This window comes from Corvus moneduloides, chromosome 19 (assembly GCF_009650955.1).
Source record: "Corvus moneduloides isolate bCorMon1 chromosome 19, bCorMon1.pri, whole genome shotgun sequence".
In the NCBI taxonomy this organism is placed as follows: Eukaryota; Metazoa; Chordata; class Aves; order Passeriformes; family Corvidae; genus Corvus; species Corvus moneduloides.
In genome coordinates this window covers 7,057,054-7,079,686 of record NC_045494.1, presented here as the reverse complement: position 1 = coordinate 7,079,686, position 22,633 = coordinate 7,057,054, and the positions used below count along the sequence as shown (strand labels likewise).

The 22,633-nt window shown below is 51.0% G+C and overlaps 1 protein-coding gene across 1 annotated transcript; it reads right to left on the bottom strand.

The window, feature by feature from the left end:
- Positions 1-137: 137 nt before the first annotated feature.
- Positions 138-19,932, bottom strand: CDR2L (cerebellar degeneration related protein 2 like). Its single transcript, XM_032129270.1, has 5 exons — positions 19,420-19,932; positions 6,961-7,073; positions 5,455-5,603; positions 4,381-4,545; positions 138-2,897 (listed from the first exon to the last, which is right to left on the bottom strand). The coding sequence occupies exons 1-5, from the start codon at positions 19,496-19,498 to the stop codon at positions 2,012-2,014; spliced, it is 1,392 nt and encodes a 463-aa protein (XP_031985161.1). The 5' UTR covers positions 19,499-19,932; the 3' UTR covers positions 138-2,011.
- Between the last annotated feature and the right edge of the window lie 2,701 nt (positions 19,933-22,633).

Here is a 22,633-nt window from a genome sequence, read left to right as displayed (position 1 = left end):
GGTGAGGGTGATTCCCTTCCCACACCTTTGCAGCATCAGCTGACTGCAGGGCAAACACTGCCTGGCTTAAACCAACACTGCTACAAGTGCCAAGTCAACGGGTGGTGAACGCTCCCAGGAAATCAACAACGCTTCTCTTGCTGTTGTTGTTCATTTTTATTTATTTTATTTTATTAGACAACTGCTTTCTATTATAAATAAATAAGGCATGAAGGTTCTCCATACTGTTGCAGAGCTGGTAGCCACAGCCGTGTGTGCAGCTCCTGATGTGTCGGGAGCCATGGGGCACCTGGAAATGCAGAGCGTGGAAGAGCGGAGCAGTTGGTGGTTTTGAGGAGGAGAACTCTGGAGCAGGGGTGGTTTGCACATCACACTCCTGCCAGCTTACCTCTGTGGTACTCAGCTCAACAAAACAGGGTGGTTTTGGGGGGTTTTCTGCATTAATTCCATGGGGAGTGAAAGAAAAGTCGCTCCTTGTAGCATCAAAGCCCTGGACTTGAGGGATAATTCCATTTGAACAGTCTTCCCCTTCCAAAGCCACATTCTCATTTATTTATCTCAATGTTGCAGAAGTCCCAGCCGTTGACCCAAGATTTTGGGATGTAAGCTGGTGAAACGAGAATCCAGATGTAGCTGATGGTTGCTCCAGGCGGGTACAGAGTAGGTTGCTTACACTGAACTGCTGGGTTTTGTGGCTCAATGCTCAGGGTGTTGCCTAAGCTGTAATGAGATGCTGCTTCTCTGCCTAAAACATGTCTGACCGTACTAGGTCATCATCTAGTTCGTGGAAATTGGACACTGGTGATTCCTGAGACTGCACTGGCCTTTTGGCTGTGTGTTTGCATGTCTGTGGAAGCAAAAGTGAGGAGATTTCAGTGCTGGAAAGGGAACTGGAACATGAGAGGCGACAGTGTCTCAGCCAAGAAAGATTATTTTCAGCAGGAAGCTGAAATCTGTCCTTGTGGCTGGGGAGATGTTTGGAGCAGGAGTGAGGGGTGATGTGTGATCCGTGCTACTGCCAGGGCCAGACTCCTGACCCGGGAGATGCTGCATCCCCTGGCTTGTGTGCGAGTCCCTGGGAGTCAGTTTTGTAAGCCCATGCAAGCTGTTTTTAAGGAATTTGCTATGATGGGACAATGACAACCTCTTGAAGAGAGCTGGTACCCAGACCATGAGATGAGAGTGTGTCTCTGATATTGTAATAGCACTTCTTGTCTCGCTATGGGAAAGCCCTGGGCACCGAGTTCCTACCAGGCACGGTGCTTCACCTGGGTTGAAATACCAGGGCAGATTTAAAGCGAGTAAATCCCATATGCCTGCAAGGTCTGGAGAGTGTGAACTGAAACACTGAGTGACGCTGACAGAGATGGAACAATCAGTTTTATGTTTCTCTTCAAGTTTTTCCAGTTGCAATGAGCTTGCATTGTAAAGAGCTGAAAAACCTGACTGATTAGAGAATGGCTTAAATAGCAAGACCGTACTGCCCTTTGGGGAAGGCAGAGATAGACGTCTCTTGGGTTCAAGCGTAGGTTCTTAGCCATAAAACCAAACTGGAGGACTGGGCTACAGTGCTGGGGCAGCCCCTAAAGTTCTGATGGCTTTTTGTGTTACTTTGAGACGCTGTACTCCAGCTGTGGCAGGACACTGGAGGACATCCAGGCTTTTGCTTGCAGATAATTGGGCTGTAGGACAAGCTGAAAAAGGGTGGAGGGGGAGATTGGTTTCTTTTTTATCATGGTGGGGTTGACATTGCTGTTGTGATGTCTGGCAGCGGCAGTAACTCATGCAGAGATCCGTCATGTGGTTTCTGAAATCCTCTAACTACAATGTACAATTGTCCCAACAGGCTGTCCAGAGCCCAAGCTTAAAAAAGTGAGTTGGGTCCCTGTGACATTCTCTCGCTTGCAGACCTCTCGAACCTTCAAAGCAGAGGGGCCACGTGGCGTTTCCTGGGGCTCAAGAGAAGACGTGGCCATTGCAATTGCACGTGGGAGCAGTGGAGAGCGAGGACTCATTTGCTGCTCTTGTTTTTCACCTTTGTGGCATTGATGTCCGCTTTCGTTTTCTGGATGCGGGAGAAGATCTCCTTAAAAAGAGCCTTGTACTCGGGCTGGCTCTGCTCCAGCCGCTTGTCCACGGCGTCCACGTGTTTGCTGATGGTCTTCTCCATGGTTTTCCGCTCTTCCAGCTCGTGCCCCTCTCCTCGGAAGTCCCTGAAGGAGCTGTCGCGGGAGATGGGCCGGGAGGTCTGGACGCCCGTGTGGCGCACGCTGTCCTTGTGCTGCCGGCACTTGCTGAGCAGCTCCTCGTACTTCTCCAGCAGGGCGTGGTACTGCTCGTCCACCTCGCGCAGGATGGACATGCCCCGCTTGCGCACGTTGTTGGCGTGCAGGGTGTAATTGCCCTCGTGCCGGCTCACGGCGTCCTTGGTCACGATGGCGTTCAGGGCCGTGTCGCTGCAGCTTTTCCGCACGGGGTGGTTTGGGGAAGGGGTCATGGATGTCCCGTGGCTTTTCCCTCCCTCCTCCTCGGACAGGTCGATGTAATCTGCTTCCGGGGCGTTGTTCAGCGGCTCAAGGAGGGCTTCGGACAGGTTGTCCTCTCTGCTGAGCAGGTACTTCTTGACTTGTTTCATCTGCTGCAGCTCCAGGAGCTCTGCCTCCAGCTCCTTGATGCGCAGTTTGCAGTTCTCCATCTCGCACACCCGCTGCTCCAGGTCCGAGTACTCCTGGATAACCGAGGTGTACTCGCGTTCCACCCTCTCCTTCCGCTGCTTCTCCTGGTTCACCTGGGATCTCAGCGAGTTCACCATGGCTTGGAGACGCTCGTTCTCCCTCTCCAGCGGCTTCTGGTTGAATTCTGTGGAATAGCTGTGGACTTGGAACGCATCCTCATACCTGAAAGAGGAGAAGGATGCTTGAGCGAGTCTGACCAAGCGATACTCTGGTGAGGGATTTGTGTTTTATTGTTATGTAAGTAACTCCACTGATGTCCAAAAAGGACATGAGTTCATGGAGTGAGATGTGCCTTCTCCATGTGCCAGGAGACCACAAGGTGTGGCTGGGGGTCTTCTGGACACAGAGACAAACCTCTGTCCCACAGAACTTGCAGTTTTATTGGACAGCAGTAATAAAAGACAGGAGGGAAATGAGACCCTAAAAGGTAAAAGACACATCTGATTAACAGACAAGCCACCAGCATTGCAGTGAAGCAAGAATGAGTGTTCAAGTGCTACCAGTCTGAGCTGAAAGTAGGTGGCTTTGGGTTTTTCCTAGTGGGAGTCCATCAGCTGCTCTCTGCCCCATGGGTTCACCAACTACCCACTGCATACGGTGACAACCCCAGACCCACCCAGCCATGTGTGCTTCTGCCTGTGCAGCCCTGTGATTGGGAGCTGCTCTGGAGGGAGTGAGGGAAGATTTACATGGCAAGGCAGACAGATTTTTGATAGAGGTGCCCCTTCTTCATTGCCTGGGAAGTGATAACAAGCACTTCCCCCTTCCCTTCGGGAATTTGGGTTTTTCTCCTCAGTGAAGTACCCATGGCACCCTGTTTGTTTAGAGCAGATTGGAACAGTGCAAGCTCCATGGCTTCCCCTGGGAGGCACGGCTGTGGGGGGGGGTATTGAACGGATTTCAAGGCACTGAAGGGCAGCCTGACCTTCAGAGCCAACTGTGGAGCTGCAAGGGGACCCGAGGTCCTGTGGTATGGGGGGAGATTGGGACTGGGGGGAAAAGAACAACAGAGACATAAGTGGATTTTGCTGGGGGTCAGGTTTTGGCCTGATTAACATCCCCATTGCTGCTGCAGTGAAAATGTCTTTGGTTCATACCCTCTGGCAGAGGATGCTTTCAGTAACAAAGTTTATTGATTGCTTATCTATTTAAAGATCCCTCTTTTGTGGACAAAGCTGAGCAAGAAGTGCCCTCATGAGGTCAGTGAATTAACACAGTGGCCGGGTTTTGAGGAGGATTAAGGCTGCAGTAGTGCTGGAGGTGTTTGTACAGCACTTGGCAGCACGTGGTGTATCCGGCTGTGCGACTGGTGTTCCTGGGGAGTTCTGGAGTCACACAGCACAAAATGCACCATCTCAACTGCCTTTGGGGAGCCAGAGGTGCTGGTGCTGTGCTAGTTGGGGAAGGGAAGTATCACTGTGCTGGGATCATGAAGGCTCTGCTTTGCCAACACCACCTTAGGCAGGTGGGTTGGTGAGAGGAACATTCCCCCCTTCAGCTCCAGCCATGAATTTCAGGCTCTGATGCCCAACCTCGATGTCTGAGGGCTTTCTGTGCACCCCCAGAGCGGCTCACCCACCGCCTCCCCTGTTTGTTTGTTTGTTTGGATCAGTTTGGAGGGGTGGCTGAAGCCAAGGCTCCGTACCTGGGGCTGGAGCACAGCTCCTTAAGGCAGGGGAAGGTGTGGATGGTTCGGCGCCGCTCCCTCTTCTCCCGCCGGATGCGGAGCTGCTCCAAGCTCCGCATTTCTTCCACCTGCTTCTGCAGCTCCTCCACCTGGTTCTGCAGCCCCTCGATCGTTTCTGTCAAGCTGCAGAGAGAGGAGGGAGCACAGGTGAGCAGTCAGGTGCTACAGGTTCCTAAAAGATGGTTTTTTCCTATAGAGAAAGCCAATCTAGGGAAGGTGCTTCCAGTTTCTAGTGTGTCCCCTAGGATCATGACAGCACTTGATTGTTTTTTTTTTTTTTGGTCTTTCTCTGTGTGGTCACTCTTGAGTGGGGTTGGTTATAAAAAAGGGCAGGGGGATTGATTTGAGTCCTTCTGTCCTCAAATCAGTTGGCTGAAAGAGTCACCTCTGGGACATAAGCACTATCCTGGAATATCTCTGCACTTAAAACAAGTATCTATTCCTTTTGTTTATCTTACAGAGAAATACAGAGACTGGGCAGAGATTTTGTTTTGTTCTGTCTGTGGATAGTTTGTAAAACACTCTGCTCAGAAACTCCCTCTCCACAGAGTTGTTTGCAAATGACGATGCATTGCAAGGACATGGCTTAGGCTGGTGTTTCTAGGGATGACCTTGATCATGGGTTTGTTTCAGGAAAGAAATATTAGTGATAAACTGGTGTTTCAGCGTGGACTAGCCAGGGTTTCATGAGTTGCTGGATCTGTGCCTGGTGTTTCTGCTGGGCTGTGTGCTGGGGATCTCCCTGATAGGATTATGTACCTCTTCTTCAAGGAAACTGATCTGAGGAGAGGCTGCTGTGCCTCTCTCTCAGTTTCAGATACTCCTTTATCCAGCCCTCATCCCAGGGATGTCTGTGCTGTGGCTGACCCCTGCTAACCAGCATTACTGCAACACACTTGTGTTCTAAATAGCTGCAAAACTGGGCTGATACGACAAGAGACTGGCTTAAATAGCAAGGACAGCCTGCACCTTGGGGCAGGGGAAAGGTGAGCTGAAGGCTCTTGCATCTTGAGGATCCAGGGGAGGCCGTACCAGTGGATCTTCTGTTGGGATGTCTTGCTTTCCAGCACGAGCTTCTGGTTAGCCAGCTCCAGGTCCCGTGCTGTCAGGTCCAGCTGCTCGTAGACTTTTGCATGCTGTTCGTTCATCTGCCGCAGCATCTCCAGTTGCTTGGTCAGGTACTGCAAGGAAAAGTCAAGCATGAGCACTCCACGTCCAAAATTCAGGTTGTTTCACAAGCAGAAAATTCCTGCAGCCTTTGCTTCCTCTGACAATGTGCTCTGTGGCTCTGCCTGGTTGAAGCCTCTTCCACAGATGAAATATTCATCCCCTTGCCCACTGTAAATAGTTTGAACTTGTAAATATGATTGAGCTTCCCCTGCCCTCTATGAAGGGCAGTAACCTCAATGTCTCTCTATTCAGCTGCTTTTTTTATTCCCAGTACTAAAGAAAGTTGATATCCCTGGGACTGAAAGTTGACTGAAATTGGCTGGTTGGTTACTGGATCCTCTGACAGATCGATTGCAGAAGCTGTGTTTCCTTGGGAATTCAGGCTAAAACTCTTAGTCCGTGAAATATGAGGAGACCTGCAGTTCCTGTGGATTTCCACACCCTTTCCTGTAAGTCTGCCATTGCAAAATTTTATCCTGGGTAGACTGGGAGGGGAGCATCTACTCTGGTGCTCACTCTCAGCTGGTGCCAGATTCCAAATCCTATGGTGGACGTGCTTCTGACAGGCTGCTGAAGGGGGGATGGCTAAATCCATCCACTTGTTCCCTCAAACATCGGTTGTCTGATCCCTGCAGCATCATGTGCTGCTCTTGTGAACTTGCAGCCCTCCTCTGCCCTGTGTCCTTTTAAATCAGAGGTGTCCAATCTTTTTTAACTCACAGATCCCTAGAAGGTTTCCAGTGGATGAAAACCCTCCCAGGCACAGCAGGTTTAAGCCTCTAAGATCAGTTCTGCGAGCTCGTAGAAATACTGCCCTGACCTCACAGGATGCTTGAAATGGGGGTTTAGATTGCAGCTCTTGGAGAAAGAGCTATTTAATGCCTCTAACAAAGGGGGCTGTGTTATGGGGGTGCTGAGAGGCCAGCTGGGAACAAACGCGATTCTGAGTCTCTGGGATCAAGGGAAAGCTGCAGCAGAGCAGAGAGAAATGAGTGTGAAGGCTGGCGGATGTGCAGGGGAAGGACAAACGTGACCCAGATGCAGCCTGATGCCAAAATCTGGTGCCAAAATCTGGCATGCACATCTGGGCAGGGAGCGAGGATGTGAGAAAAGGGAAAATGCCAGTTAGTGGGGGAAAGAGACCCTCCTCAGGGCTGGGATGAGCTTGAACAGACTTTAATCCATCCTGCTTCAGGCACTTACAGAAGATACTTCAACTTCCATGCCCCATGGCACATCCCTGCCTTACTGCTGGCATCTGAGCTGCTGGCACTGGTGGAAGTGCCCCTTTCCCACCTTCACCCTTAGTGACAGTGGTGGCCAAGCAGCCCCCGTCCCCACCCCTGTCCCGACTGTGTCCCTACCTACCTCGATCTCCTGCACTTGTTCCTCGTTGGTGGCATACATCTGCTGCAGGGAGTCCTCCAGCTCTTTGTTTCGCTCCAGCAGTGTCTTCCCCAGCTCTGCAGCCAAGTGCAAGTCTGAAAAGCAGAGGGACAAAGCTGCTGTAGTTCCCACAGCTCCAGGGCTGGGTGTGGTGGGATCTCCCCCTGCCGCCACCAGAAATGACCCCACACCGAGCACAGCAGCACCTTTTTCATGGCACTGGTTTTACTGGCATGTTTTGACCTGGATGCATGCTCTCAGAACATACAGGTTCTGGCCTCTTGTCTTGCTGGGCTGCAGGAGTGAGGGGAGGCTGAGCTCAGGGCTCTGCAGCTCCTCCATGCAATGAAGATTTGGTGCTTTGCTGGCTGCAAAACCCTTCTGCACTCCCTGCACACTGTAACCAGGATCAGCACAGAATCTGGGCTGTGGCAGGTGCTCAGCACCTCCATCCCCTATTGCTGAGAAGGGCTCAGCACCCATCAGAATAGAGCAAAGGGTTGGTAAAGACCTGCAGGGCCTTGGGGATGCTCTGTAAATTATATTATTATCTCTAACGAAGGGAGTGCCTTGCCTTCCCTGTCAGCCTCCATCCATCACCTGCTAATAGACTGACAGGAGTAATAAAACCCCACGTGGCCCGAGGGGACTGGAGGCATCTCCCAGATGTGCCACCCTGGCAGCACTGCAGTGGCTGAATCCAAGGCTCTTTCCCTGGGGCAGCTCCAGGGAAAGGACAAACTGCTTTGTGTTCACTCTCCGCCACCTCTAAACGCCCGCAGGAAGCTACAGAAATAGTTGGACTTCAGGAGAAGTGCAGGGAAAAGTAGATGTTGCCAGTGTGGTCAGTTTAAAATACTGTTTTTGCTGCTGGGAAAAGAAAAAGCCTCCAAGCCCTGTGAATCTTGTTGTTGGCCAAAGCTTGAGCACACAGGTGATGCTGTTTGTGGGGCTGGGACAGCACAGCTGGCTCTGAGAACAGCCCTTTGCTTTTACAGGAGTTGGTTGTCTTCTTAAAGCCTGACTATGAGCACATGGGTTTCATTTTTCCTGATGCTTCTAGAGGTAACAGCTCTTAGGGTGGCAGAGTGCAAATCTGACTTTAAACCTTCCACGAGGAAGGAAACAAGTCCTGGTGTGTGTTACTGCTCTTTGTCTCTCTGGTGTGGTTATCATGCAGCTGTAGGTAATTAAGGAGTGACAATCCTGCAGCATATGAGGGGACCTGCCCTGGCATTTTCTTAGCCTGTGTAATGCTCCTCTCTAGTCTGCATCTAATGATGTGTTTTGTAAAGGCTCTGCCAGGGCTGAGAGCAGCTGTAATTTTCTCTAGTACTTCATTTGGCCATGGAGTTGATTGAGAAAGAGAGATACTTGGTCACTAAGACAAGAAGAAGGGGAGCCAGGACTCCTGGGATGTATTCTGTGCCTGGGAAAGCCCTGACCTCTCACACATGACAAAATGAGGCTCACGCTGACCTTGGACACAAGTGCTTGCCAGTGGGTGAGCTACAGCACTGTCAGTGCCTGGGATGGGGCTTTCCTGATGGATAATGCTGTGCTGTGGGATGTGCTGATATGTTATTAGTTTGTGTGTTACTCGTGTTTCTTTCTGCTGGCTCCCCAGATGTGGTGCTGCCAACAGCTGCTCAGTGTGTCCTCGAATCTCCCCTTTCCATGGGAATGTGCTCTCCGGCTGTGCCCTGCATTGCAGGGTGTTATTATTAAAAGGGCTCTGACCTTTTTAATTATAATCCTCATCATTGCACAGTGACTCAGTCTGAGAGCTGCAGTTGCAGCTCTCCCTGCAATCAAGTTATTGGCATGTTTCCCCATGGACAGACCTCCTCCACCTATTTGGTTTTTTCCAAGCACCAAATTTCCCTAGTTTATAAAGTGCCCTTGGGAGACCCGAGTGTTTGCTATACCAGCTGGGGCTGGGGGAACAGCCAGATGCCAGCAGAGATGAAGGATAATTTGTGCCTTTAAGCTGCTTGGGGCTGTGTTTAATGTCAGCATCACCTTGCTACAGCCAGTGTTGTTGCTGGAGAGTGGCACCTTGGAAACCACATGTCTGGCAGCAAGCAGGGCCTCGAGGTGGAGGTGTGTAGTGAGAGGGCTCTGTGCTGTGCTCCAGGTAATGAGTCAAGTGTGTCCCCGTCCCTGCGGATTACACCAGTGCTCTCCCACCATATGGCATCCAATTTAATCAGCTGGGGTTGAGTTAAGTGGATTAGGCAGTGCAAGACCCTGCATTGTAATTTAAAGGGCTCTGTCAGCGATAATTTAATGGGGGGAAATGGGCAGCATTTGGGGATGAGTGGGAAAGATGAATGGGGCTCAGCTCTGAGGAGGAAATTGAGTCTTCATTTCCATTTTGAGCATAAGGGCCTGGGAGACTCCAAGCTTGAAGGACATGGGGGAATTGATTCTTTTAGTGTCTTTTAAGTGCCTCAGTCGTTGTCATACACACTCCCTCACTCTCTGCCCGCCAGCCAAAGCATCCTTGGTAATCCTGTCTCATCCACCCCCTTGTGCCCGAGTCCTCTTCCCCACCTGTTGGTCCCCCCAGCCTGTGGAGAGGGAGGGGATGCTGTGTAGAAGTGCTTTAATGTCGTCTTTAGACCAGATCCCTCTTGATCTTTGTACTAATTGTGGCTCTGCTTGGGCTGAGGGAGCACACAGCTCCTCTCCTCAGAGACCTCGGAAACCTGAGGCTGAATTTGAAATTTCACCAAGTTGTTTGGGGGAGAAAAAGAACTGTTTAGGAATTCAGGAATCCTTTCTACATAGTACTGAGGTTTCCCCACATTTTTCGTATTCTTCTTTGCTTCTCCACTGTCAGATCAGCCAGCCAGTGCTGAAGGACTTGCCCTAATTTAGCAGATATGCTGATGCCTCCCTTCCCCCTCCCCTCTGGATGCAGGAGGAGAAATAAAGTGCTGTGTGTCCGCTCGATGTGCCCCATCCCTCCACATCCTGCCTGTGCTGGCCAGTCCTGGCTGTGAAATGGCCAATGTTCATCTTCAAAAATGGGGTCTCGATGCTGCCAAATCCTATCAGGAGAAAACTGTGGAAGCAAACTGTCCCGGGCAGCACCAGCCTGGCACCCTGTATTGCAAGCACTGACGTGACCCTTCTAATTAACACCAGCCAAGGAGCCAGGCTGTGTCCCCAAACAAAGGGCTGTGCCTATGGAACCCTGGAGGGGAGGGATGGAGGCTGCATTTCCCTGAAAGCTTCCATGGGAAAGGCCTCTGAGCAAGGAGGGTGGGGATGAGAAGAGAGACATATGGCAGGAAGGAAGCGGGAGCTGACTCCAAGCAGTGCTTGGTACAGGGGAGCAGGGCTGGGCAGAACATCAAGGAGGCACTGTCCTGGAGCCGCAGCAGCAGGAGATCAGCAGCAGCAGCCCAGCTATAATTCTGCTGCCTCTGTGCCATTGAGGAAACTTGAAAAAACCCCATCCTGATGCAAAAGCTGTAGCAGGTTGCCTTTGATGGAAGGAGGCTGAGGGACAAACTGCAGGGTATTCCCTCACGGCAGCATCGTGTGGCAGTGCTGGCACAGACGGATGTTCCCTGCATGGGGCTGCGGCAGAGCTGGGCGCTTCCCCAGCCTTGCAACGAGGCTCAGAGAGGATTCGGAGCTGTTTCTGCCTTCCCAGTGCTGGCCTGCATCTGTTTGGGCACAGCACTCTGCCACAGCCCGCCCTCTGGAGGGGTTTCTTCCCTCCAGCACGTCCTGGCTGCGGCTTTGGGAGAGCGTAAGCCTGGTGCCGTACAGGTTTCGGCTGTTCTTGGCACGATGATGATCTGGTAGCTGTTCAGATGCTCTTCGTAAATGCGGCTTTCTGGAGGAAGCCACCATCTGGTGCAGCTGCTTTGGACTTTCCCCTGTCATCTCTCTTGCAGCGAGGGATTCTCATGTTTAGGCTGTGAGAGAACACACTGGGGATGCTGCACTTGGCTCCTCACCTTTAATAAACCAATCCTGTCCCTGTCCTGCAAAGCCAGCAGCTTGCAGGGGGCACAGAAGTCCTTTGCTATGTGGTGCAGATGAGCAGGGGCTTGTGGATTTGCAGGTCCCTTTCAGCTGAGCATCTATAAAGGAATTACTTGTGGCTCCTTCCTAAATGTGGGGCTGTGGAAAGGGCTGCTCCTGCCCTGTGCTGCACACGGGGAATGCATCCGCTGAAGAGCAGGGAGGAGGGTGTGGAGGTCTCTGGAGGAAGCTCAGGGTGCTTGTAAGCTGATGGATGGGGTACATTGAGAGTTAAGAACTGATGTTTAATGCTGTTGACGTTTAATTTAATGGCATTTGCTGTCTGCTCCATTACACACGGGTACTTAAAGTCAAGGGTGGGTGCAATTATTCCTTTCAAAGTCTAAATGAATGATGCTATGCTGGTTTACCCTGGGGTAGGGTATACTTGCTACTCATTTATTTTCCTTCTTAGTTGCAAGGGATTGTGCTGTCTGGATATATTACAATGAAGATCAGCTTTTGTGTATCACTTACTGCTGCTCCATGGCAGGTGATGGAAGCAATCTCTGTACTTGGCCTGTATAAGGCATTACAATGGAACTTGCTGGGGTGCAGGGAAGCAAATGCCATCTGGCAACATCTTAAAAACAACCTGAAAAAACCTTTTCAACATGCCCCTTCCACAGAAGATCGTGTTTCCCAAGGCCAGGCAGAGCTTCCAGAGAGTCACCAGTGTTGCTGCTGGGACATGGATTCCCCATCCCTTTTACACAGGTGTAACTCAGACATTGCTGCTCAGTTCAGCTTTGTACTTGGTGTTCTGTGTGTTTTTTGGCAGGATCTGCTACTTTGGTGTAATGTGGTGTTCCACAAAGGCAGGGCTTGCTTTGTAAAACAGCCCCAATGAAGCAGGTGGGGAAAAGCCGCTGTTGGGCTGGGTGAGAGCAAATGGGGTGTGTAAGCCCTTGGCAGTACAGCTGCCTCCTCCTCTTCCTTCTCCCCCTTTCAAGCTGTGGCTCTCGCTGGGCTGAGCTGATGTTGGTCACACTGGCATTTTCGTTACCCTAATGAGATTTGCTGGATTTCCTGCTTGGTTTTTTTCTTCCTTTTCTTTCTCTTGTGTAATCTGTTACGTGCTCCTGTGCTGCCTTTGGCTTTGCAAGTGTCCCTGGTGGGGAGCCTCAGGTGGTGGCAGAAGGGTATTTGGCAGGGGGTCAAGGCAACCCCAGTGCACTGAGAACAGCTCCTTCCATGCTATCTTGAGCCCCCTGAGCAAAAGTGGCATCACCAAGGAGTGGAAATCCCTGACAAGGTGCTCAGGGACACACTGTCTGTGCTGTGCTGCAGAGAAGCCCTCCAGCTCCCTCAGCCCCTGCTGCTCCCTTCCTTGCCTTCTGTATTTTTCAGTTCTATTCGGTGTTTTCTTTATCTGCTTTCCTTTATTCTTCTCAGATGCTCACCAGACATTTCAGATTTAATTTATACCTTCTCTGTCTTCTCTCTTATCATCCTGCACCCCAAATTCTCCCCTCTATATCAATGCTTGAGACCCAGGATGGTCACCTCTGCTTACAAGCTGTGTCTCTACAAACACACACAGAGCAGTCCCATCCCTGTGCCCACAGCAATCGCTGTGCCTTTTGCCAAGCTGTTAGAGCGTGAGAACACAGAGGATGTTATTAGACCATGGCTGAGGCCCCATCTGCATCTTTTCCTGCTGTTCTCTTATCTAAACAGCCTCAGTGCCTGTGTTTGCCTTATAGGCTAAAATGGTTTGAAAGAGCTTGGTGACTGGTGGCTGTGGGGCTCTGATAGTGCACCTGGATCAGAATGTCCTAAATAAATATATACAAGTGGGGCTGTTGAAGAGAAGGAGCAAAGAAAGAGGAGGGAAAAAGGCAGCCAGAGCTTTCCTGCATGCGCTCCTCCCCCGGGCAGCAAATCTCCAACTAATTAATTGTGTTGGGTTGCAGAAAACCGTGAATAAAGGCTTCTACTCTTTTAAAGCTGAAGACACAGGCATGTGGATGGCTGCCACGTGGCAGAACTCCTCTCCCCTGTGTGTTTTGGGGGCAGGAGGTTGTAAGTGACACAGGATGGACAAGGAGGATGAGCACCAGGGTGCTCAGCACAGTGCTGTGCATGTGCAGAGCCCCGAGCAAAGGCACCCTGTGAAGGACAGGTCACTGTGCTCACGTGGCAGGGACGGTGCCCACAGCACCGGGCTGCCACAACCGTGTCACTTCTCCTGCCCTGCTCCTGATCACACAACATATTCCCCTACTCTGAGCCATTCCCAGCCAACTTGGATGCCCTTGTTCCCCTCTTGCTGGAGGGAGGCAGGTGGAACCACTGATCCTGAGTGATTTGGACACTCGGGGAGCAAACATTCCAGCACAAATGTCACTTTGCAGCTGTAGCAGCCCCCAAGACCCCTGCCAACACTGCCACTGCTGGTTACTTCTGTCTGCTACCTCTCATGTCCAGAGGCATATAGGTACAGAGACCTTTCTTCCACAGCCACGTGTTACAGCTAAATGCAGAAACAGCCTGACCCTCTGCAGCAACACCAAAAACCTGCCCACCTCTTATCTAGCAGCCCTGTTTCTTGACTTTGGAGAAAAGTGTATCATCTTGCAGGGTGCTGCCCCACTACTGCTCCCGGGGAGGTTAGGAAGCCCTGTTCCTCCAGGCACTCAGCTCACAGCCCAGCTGCCTTGTGCCTGGCTATTGGCACAGGCTGGAGATGCTGCCCATGTGGAAAGAGATCCTGACCTCAGATGAGTGATCAGTGCTGTTTGTGCAGCTGCACAGGAAGAGCACAGGGCTGTAACCTTCCAGTCTGAGTTTCCAGGGAAAGGGAGTCATGGAATACTTGATGTACTCTCCAAATGGTGTTATGTCCATCACTAGTCCTGAACAGGATGCAGAGCAGTACTTCTTTTGGGGGCCCAACACCAAAACCAGTGTCCCTGACACAGTTCTGCTGCAAAGACTGATGCTCATGGGATGTGCTGTGCTGCTCCTTGCTCTGCCTCCTCCTGCAGGCACCAGTGCTTGGTCACCACCTCCCAGTTCAGGTGCCTTCCCGGGACTCAACACTTGCTCATAGACCAAGAAAACTTGGAGGATGGCATGATCATGTCCTTGCTCCAACTGCTGCATATTTGGAAGAGGCCAACATGGACCTGGATATTACACACTCAAAGGTCTGAATTCTTCAGGGAGGAGGCAAATTAACTGAGCAGGGCCAGGGCAGCTGCACAACACATGGGGTAGACTACAGTGACTTCCCAGAAAGCTGCAGAGGAACAGGCTGTTTAAACCATTAGAACTGTCTCTTGGAGAGATGGTTTATAACTGTTTGTAAAATACACATGGAAAAAAAGGAAAAATAAACTGTAACATAAAATCCCTTTGAAATTCCCAGCTGTGCAAAAAGCAGCAGTTGTGTAACATCTGGTCTCCTTCCTTTGGGGTGTTTTGTATTTGAGATATTTTCCTAAATTCTTGGCTCATGTACCTGTTTTGGGTAGATTAAGTAGAAGCTTTGGAAGTCCTGAAGATATGTTTAGTGTGAGCGCATAGATCTGTTGGAGTGAGATGAGGTGGGAATTTAGCACTGTGCTGCTCTGGGAAAGCCTTTTGGGAGAGGAGATGGAGTGTGTGAGTGTGGGAGTGAGCGAGCCGTGCGTTATCCTGAGTGCTGGCACTGCTTTTAGCAGGAGCAGGATGGGACCCTGGTGCTCTCACTGCTCTAAGTGGTTCCTGCCTGTCACACTGAGTCAGTGCATCTGCCCTGTCACCAGCCAGCACTGGCTGGTACAGGAGCAAAGAAAGAGGATTGGAAAATGCTGGGGTGGGGGGACAGGCTCCACGTGCAGCGTGTTAGTGGCCGGTGCCTTGGCTCCCAGTCCCTCAGGCTCAGAGCCGCTGGAGGAAAATGTCCTTCAGGATTCAGACCATAAATCCTTCATACACGGCCTTGCCAAGGAGAATTGCCACTGTTAGCTGATTGTTGCAGGATACAAGATACGGAAAACTCTGATTTTGGTGTGGTTTGTTTTTTGTTTGGTTGGTTTTTTGTGGGGTTTTTCTTTGGTTTTGTTTGTTTGCCTTTTTTCTTTCCAGAGGTTCCTCTAATTCTCCTCCCTCCCACAGCTGGAAGTATGTGCCTGGGTTCAGCAGAGAGGAGCTTCTGGTCTCTCACTGAGAGCTGCTGTGTGGGGCTTTCTTGTGTCCCTTTTTCTTGCTGTCTTCATGTAACAGGGGAATTTTCACTCTAGGAAAATACATCTATATATATTCTTTTTTCCCCCCCCTCATATTTGGAGCCTCTCATCCCTTCCTTAGACTAACCTGTCATCTTATTTCCCTTTCTCCTGTGACTTTTCTAGTCCCTCTTGTCATTCCTAAGCAGCTCAGCAATTAGTCACTGAAAACTTTCCACTTCCATAAGCTACCTGCTGTACTGTACTGCTAAATAAATAAGTGGCTCAGCTACTGCAGGCAAAGCTCTGTCCTTCTGGCTTGCCTCTGGGGAGGGAGGGAGGGGAGTTAACTGCTGTGCTCCTGGAGGACAGGCAAGGTGTGTGCCTTGTCCCTGGACTGCTGGGATAACTGCATCATGAGGGGCAGAATATGGAGTTTCAGCAGCTCCCCCGTGCAGTGAATCCTTTGGGGAAGCTGATAATGGATTGCAGTGCTCTGGACCACCTGGGTGGTGCAGGTAAGGGTGCTAGTGGGTGCCAGGACAGATCCCCTGGGCTCACCCTAATGCCAGGATCTGGCCACTGGAGCACTGGTGACCCTGTGTCTTTACACGGATGAGTTGGAAGTGGTGCAAGCTCAGCACCTTGTGTCATTTTCCTTCTTAGCACGCAAGCAATCAGATGCTTGGCAAGAGGAGGAGGACTTTAAAAAGATCCTTAAATCTGGAGACCTTTAGAGGTTACAGCTGTAACATCCTAAGCCTGCATTGCAGATGGTTTGGCCCAAAAGTTTCTGTGGCTGCCCAGGACAATTGGTCTCACAGGGGCAATGAGGTGATGTGCTGGTTCTTGCACTTCCTCTGGCCCTGCTGCCTATCTCAGAGCAGTGAGAGGCTGTTTATTGACATGGGAGGAATCACCCCACACTTATAGAATCCCACAATATGCTTAGTTGGAAAGGACCCATCAGGATCATCAGGTCCAACTCCTGGCCCTGTGCAGGACACCCCAAGAATCCCCCCATGTGCCTTAGGCTATGGTTAGGTCCAGAGATCATAAGGGTGGCTTTGAGGGGCCTCCTCTTGGGCTGCACTCTGCTCAGTGCAGACCTGAATGCTGGCAGGGGGATAGGGAGGCTGGGAAGATCAGGGAATGCAGTGGGATGACTGCAAGGACTCATCTTGGGAGATTGCTGCGGGGGAGATGATGGCTGGAAGTGGCTGGCAGAGCTGCTGGGTCTGTTTGGATCCAGATGCAATTGAGTTGGCACACAGCCCTCCCAAACACAAACACTCCTGATGAACAGGAAAGGTGCCCCCACTTATCCGCAGCTCAGACTCTCTAATTTTAGCTCATTCATTCTCTTGGGGTCTGGCTGCACGTAGGCCCTGTGCGCAGGGTGTGATGCAACTGTAGCCACATCATCAGTTCTCAACAGCTGGAAAAAGCTTCACCAGAATTGTATTCTGGTTTTAACACTTAGAGGCACAGATTCCCCAGCCCATGGAAGGTGGCTGGACCAAAGCAGCACTGATATCTGTTCATGCTTACAAAGCAATCAGCTAAGTCGTGGTACCAGGGAATTGCAGCTCCATTTTTACCACTTTCCTCAAATCAGAAAGCCTTCCCAGAGGGAACATCATTACAAAGGAAACCTCACAGGACACCACTGCTGTTACCACGTCATTGCTGCGGGTCCTGGCTGAGATTTGAGTCTCTGCTTCTATGTAATAAGGCATCTTGGTATAATGCCTTGAGCCACAGAGTGTTACAGTTTGCAGGAAACAGGTAAAGGAATCTGAAAGGCACTGGCTTAATCTGAAGGAGGCTGGAAGGGCCTTGGTACTGGGGACCAGATCTTGCTGCTTCCAAAGCATGTGGTGGATGCAGCCAGTTGCTGTGGACACTTTAGGGGAAAGAAAGAGTGATTGGGATTTATTCTTTTGAAAAAATCAGTTACTTTGGCAAGGTGAAGCTCATGGAGGATGAGGAGGAAAGTAACAGGTGCTTGGTGTGGAGCTGGAGGCATGATTTCCACTCTGGTGCTAAAATGGTTAATTAACATAATCATCGCAGAGCTCCCAGTTAAGCCATCTGTTGCTTAGCAAACAGTTTTGGATGTAAATGTAATAAATATTTGATGATGCTGTGAAATGACGATAAAGGCCCAGCAACCAACTGGTTCACAGAAGAACCTTCTCTGCTCTCCTAGCTTGGATTGTTTCCTGTTTCTCCCACCGCTCGCTCCTAAGGAACGGTCTTTAAGCCTCTGCTTTTGTCCTCTGCCCTGCCGGCGCTGCTGCCAGGCGTGGGTTTCTGTGCGACCCTGGGCTCTTGGCATGCCAATCCTCTTAGTAACGCCTCTAATCATGCCACGCTGGATGTCTTGTGCTGCGCTTCCACCCCCCATTCCCAAACCAACAGCTCCACGGCTGTGCCGCCACCAAAGACCTCTCGGTGTCCTGCAAAGGCGCAGTGTATGTGGACAAAGTCTAGCACTGTCCTTCGTGATGCTTTGTGCATCAGGCAAATTAATTACGGTTGTAATTACCCCGTAGGACCTTTCCACTTGGCTGATTCCAGTTAAAGCCTTCCCACATCTCTCCTTCTGAGTTTGTGCAAGCCTGTGCAGCCCCTATTCATAAACAGGAGGCTGCAAGCCCACAGCTGGGCTTTGTTTTGGGTTTGTGTTTTCCTCCAGTTCTGTATGTGCTCAAAAGTGGGGCCTGTCCCCAGCATCAATCCATCATCTGGAGACAGTCATTCTCTATTTAGGCTGCTGGGGCAGAGCTGGGAACGTGGCCTGCAGTGGGAAGGTGCTTTTATTGTTGTGAGCCAGTTGTACAGTGCCAGTGCTGACTCATGAACCTGACACCAGGGACAGCGTTAGGCTAAAAATCAATTGGTCCCACGTTGTTCAACACTCCCTATATTCATCCCTAGTTCTGCTGTTTCTCAGCCTGCATCCTGCCCCTGGACCAGTGCCCAGGCCCCTTGTGAGCCATGGGAAGACGTCACCCAGAAATGTGAATTTCTGAGCATTCAAAGGCTGCACTGTTTATCCAGCTGATAGCTCCATCTCCGTGCTTTTGGCTTCGTTTGAGTGTTGTGTTTCAAAGAACAGAGCCCAGTATCCCACTACTTCCTGCTAATTGAGAAATCGGGGTTAAAGCCCAGCTGTGACAACCCCTGGGGGGCTGGTTATCATTCCTTGCTGGGCCCCTGTCCTGCAGCTGAAGTTGTATAAACTTCAAATCATGACATAATGTACTGGAGCAATGGTGGGCTGAGGCACTGCAGCTGGACTGCACATCCCTGCTGACAGTCAGCTGGGAAAAGCGAATGTAAAACTGTACCTATAGTGCAACATGCTGGAGGGGAACTGTGTTTAGGTAGGAATGATTTTTTGCTATGCATTGGCAAATCAGTTCAGTTCATTCCTGGGCCACTGGCCTGAAATGGGACTTCTTCCAGTTATTTACTTACTGCGTGTTGAATCAAAATATTAAGATAAGAAAAATAATATTTAAAAAAGCCCCAAATACTCACAGGCACCAACTGTCCAGCCTTAGGATAAATATTCCATTGAACTAGGTACAGTTACTTCAAAGCAAACTACACAAGTGAACGTTTATCTTCTAACACGGCTATTTTTGCTGTTTGAAACTTGGCCTTGATTTTTTCTTCTCTTCCTCTATTTTTCCTGGTTTTATGGCTGACTGGAAAAATCTCCAGAAGTAATTAGGTGACTAAGAAGCTGAAGATCCCTCTGGATTTGGGCTTGGATAGCAAAAGCTTTTGAGAGACTTTCAGCATCCTCAGCAATACATTATTTCCCATGTATTAATTTCTAACTAATGTGCCTGGTAACTCTACCTTGGACTGCTCTGAAATAAAAGCAGTGTCATAACTACTCCTGCTTGATTCTGCCTGCAGCAAGTTTTTTGTGGAACCAGCTTTCTTGGAGATGTAACACAACAAATTATTTACTGCCCTGGTGCTCAGGACAGCTCTGGGCTCCTACCTCTATCCATCGGCTTTAAACTTTCCTTGGCCAGGACAGTGGTTTGGAGCAGCAGAGCCGAGATTTGCCGTTGCAGGATGAGGTGCTGGCTTTGCCAGCCAAACAGCAGACCAGAGAGAAGGTATCCCACCCTCCCATCCCCGGGGTTTGCCCGTTTTCTTGCCCGCGCATCCCCTGGCCCACCATCCCTGGCAGCTTGCGGCGTGCCCCCATCCTTACCCTGCTCCAGGTCCTGCTGGTCGTACCAGGGCTCCTCTTCCTCGCTCTGAAACTCCTCCATCCTGTCGGCGCTCAGCATTTAGCACCAGCGGCCCGGGGAGACGCGCAGCATCCGCCGAAGGAGGCCCCGCCGCCTCCGAACCGCGGAGCGGGATGGATGCGGGGATACGGGCAGGGATGCGGGCGGGGATGCGGCCTCGGTGCCCCGGCCGGGCCGGGAAGGAGGAGGTGGCACGACGTGGCAGCCGGTGCCTGGCCGCTGCCCCGGCTCTGCGTGTCCGGAGGGGCGGCTTCCTCCTGCCTCCAGGGCCGGGGGGGCTCCGGAGGGGGGGATGCGGCGGGGACGTGGCGGCCGGGGCGGGGGGCACGGCTTGCACAGGGCTGGGGGATGCACAAAGGAAGGAAGAGGGCCCGGCGCAGCCAGGCAGATCCTCGTTCCGCAGCTCGGTGGGGACCTCTAGCATGGAAATGCTGCAAAGAAAACCGGCGAGAGGGAAGGGGGAGGCGAGGCGAGACCGGCCTCCTTCGCCTCCTTCTTCTCCGCCTCTGCCTCCTCCTCTCCGCCCAGCCCTGCCGCGGACAGCGGGGCGGGCGCGGGGCTGCGGGGAGAGGAGCGTGGGGCGTCGGGGTGGGGCTCACTCGGGCTGCGAGGACGGGGAGCTGTCCCGCAGTGCTCCTGCTCTGTCCCTCCCGGCTGGGAGGTCTGCCAGGAGCAGGGCTTGCGGTTGGAATGCCGTGTCCTGGCCTTGCCATGGGCTTCACGGTGGCTTGGGACAATTATCGGGACCTCTCAGTGGAGGTGTCAGGGTCTTCTCTGCCTTGCTGGGATTGTGTGGGTTGTTCTTCAATAAGATCATCCACCCTCCCTTAGCTGGGGCTGCAAAAGGGGACACCCCATACAAACAGCCCCACAGCATCACCTCAGTGTGGTGTCTTCCTCCAACCCTGTTTTGCACTCTGATGGGAAATCAGTGCCTCTGATGCAGGTTCCTCTTTAATTTCTCTTACCTTGCTGAAGGATGGAGTGAGCTTAAAATTCAGGGAAATGAGGATTGATACAGTTCTGAGGAGGAAATGTGTCTGTTACATATAAGTAAATTCAGCAAAAATCTTGGGATTTTGGTACTTGCTTTTCACCTTAATAGAATAAGGGTTAGAGATGGTGGTCTTTCTCCTAGATGGAGTTTGGTCCAAGGGATTTTATTTGTGCTTGTCAGCCCTGGAATCTATCAGAGATTCTAAGGTCCAAGTCAACTCCTGTGACAGTAACCCTGGGTTTAGACGATTTTTTTTTTTTTTTTTTGGCCTTCTGTGTGATGGAACTCCATGGATTTATATTTGATTGCATTACCTTGCAGTGATGCCTACAGAAAAGGCAATATAAAGTGTCTATGCAAGAGCAGCAGACTGTGCATCCAGAAAAGATGGGATTTGTGTCAGAAAACTCTATCCAATCCAGCAGTGACAGGCAGCTGGGAGCTCCTGGATGATTAAAGCGAGGGCTAGTACTCAGCTCTTGCGTACAGCAGCAGAGGAGGGGGATAAAGCTGGGAATAACAGAGGAATTATAGACTATTCCTCTCTCCTTTTCTCCTCATAGACCTCTCCATGACACATACACATTCTGAAAATTCAGTGGCTGCCTGGAAATTCATCTGCCTTAATACAGTCACAGACCAGAATCAAGGATTCTTTTTAACTTGGCATTTATAACTCAGCAAACATAATCAAGCATTTCTGGTGCATCTGGGAGAAGGCCATCTCTAGGTACTAGATCTTTTTCTAAGCAATTTTAATACAGAAATGGGAAAATCTTAACTTTCTCACACCTATTGAAGAGTCATGTGGACAATGCCCTTAATGACATGCTTCAACTTTTGGTCAGCCCTGACGTGGTCAGGCAGTTGGACTAGAGTTCTTCTATTATTTGTGAGAAATAATTGCTTTTGGAAAGTATTCTGTTCCTAACAATAAATTCATATAATTTATCTGTATATTGTAGCCATATTGAGTGCTTGGATGCAAAGTCCTAGGCTGTTGGGCAGCAAAAGCCAGATTACACGATTTTGTGAAAATATTTTTTTCCTGTAGGTTTTACGAGAATGTCTCAGATCTGATATGCCACTCAATCGAACAAAAAACCACTCCTGTACAGGTTATATGCCAACAAATGAGAATTCCCACAGTCTGCCCCAGCTGGAGAGTCAGCACATTGCTTTCTTTTGCAGAACGATTGGAATTACCTCATTTCCTCTGAAGAAAAGAGGTTCGCAGAGCTGAGCATGTGAAATGTAACTCAGGGACACCAAAAAGACCTGCTTGCAGTTCACAGAGCTGCTCGGAGCAGAAAACTGCGACGATGGCTTCAAAGGCAACACTGAATGCCCTCAAACAGCTGCTTTGAGGTGTTCAGTGAGTGCCAAATCCTGAATTCCCAGCACCCAGGGTTATAAAACATCCTCTCCTTCTGTGTGGGTGGAATTTCATTAGGGTTAATGGGCCACCACATGCAATGAGCTCCTCATAAGGTGCTCAAACAGGGTCTGTGGTACAAGCCTGCTTGTTTTCGTCTCCTTTCAACCCAGGACTAGGGACAGGCTGGAGCTGGCTGTTGTCCTGGCATCGTGCTTGCACCTCGGAACCATCCAGGCTTGGGAGCAGGCTCTGAGAGTGGGCGGTAGTGGCTTGACAGAGCTGTCACTGGGCTTGTGCCCGAGAGCAGCCTGGCACAGGAGCTTCAGGGGACAAAGGCTGTGGGCAGAGGAGTGGGAAAAGGGGCAAGAAAAGGGGAGAAGGGATGACATGAGGGGAGAGGACCTTGATGCAGGATAAGGCAAAGGATGGAGCAGAAGAGAAGGGCTGTAAAGGAAAGCGAAGGGCAGAGAAGGCGGGGGGAGCGTAGGCAGGAGGGGATAGCGAGGAAGAAGAAATGAGAAAAGCTGTGCTCTGCCGTGAGCGGAGATGAGGGAGGGTCTGTGGGGACCACGGCCTGGGGAGAAAAGTGTGGGAAGAAAAGGAACGGAGGAAAAGGACTGCGAGGAGGAGGGCGAGAAGGAAAGAGTGAAACGGCGGACGGATGGCAGGCGGAGGTGGGAAAAGAGGGGAGGCGGCGGGGCGGGATGTAAGGATGGAGAGCTGGCGGAGGAGGAGCCGCGGGCGGAGGGGAGGGAGGGATTCGGGCGGAGGGGAGGGAGGGCCGGGACCGGCGAGCCCC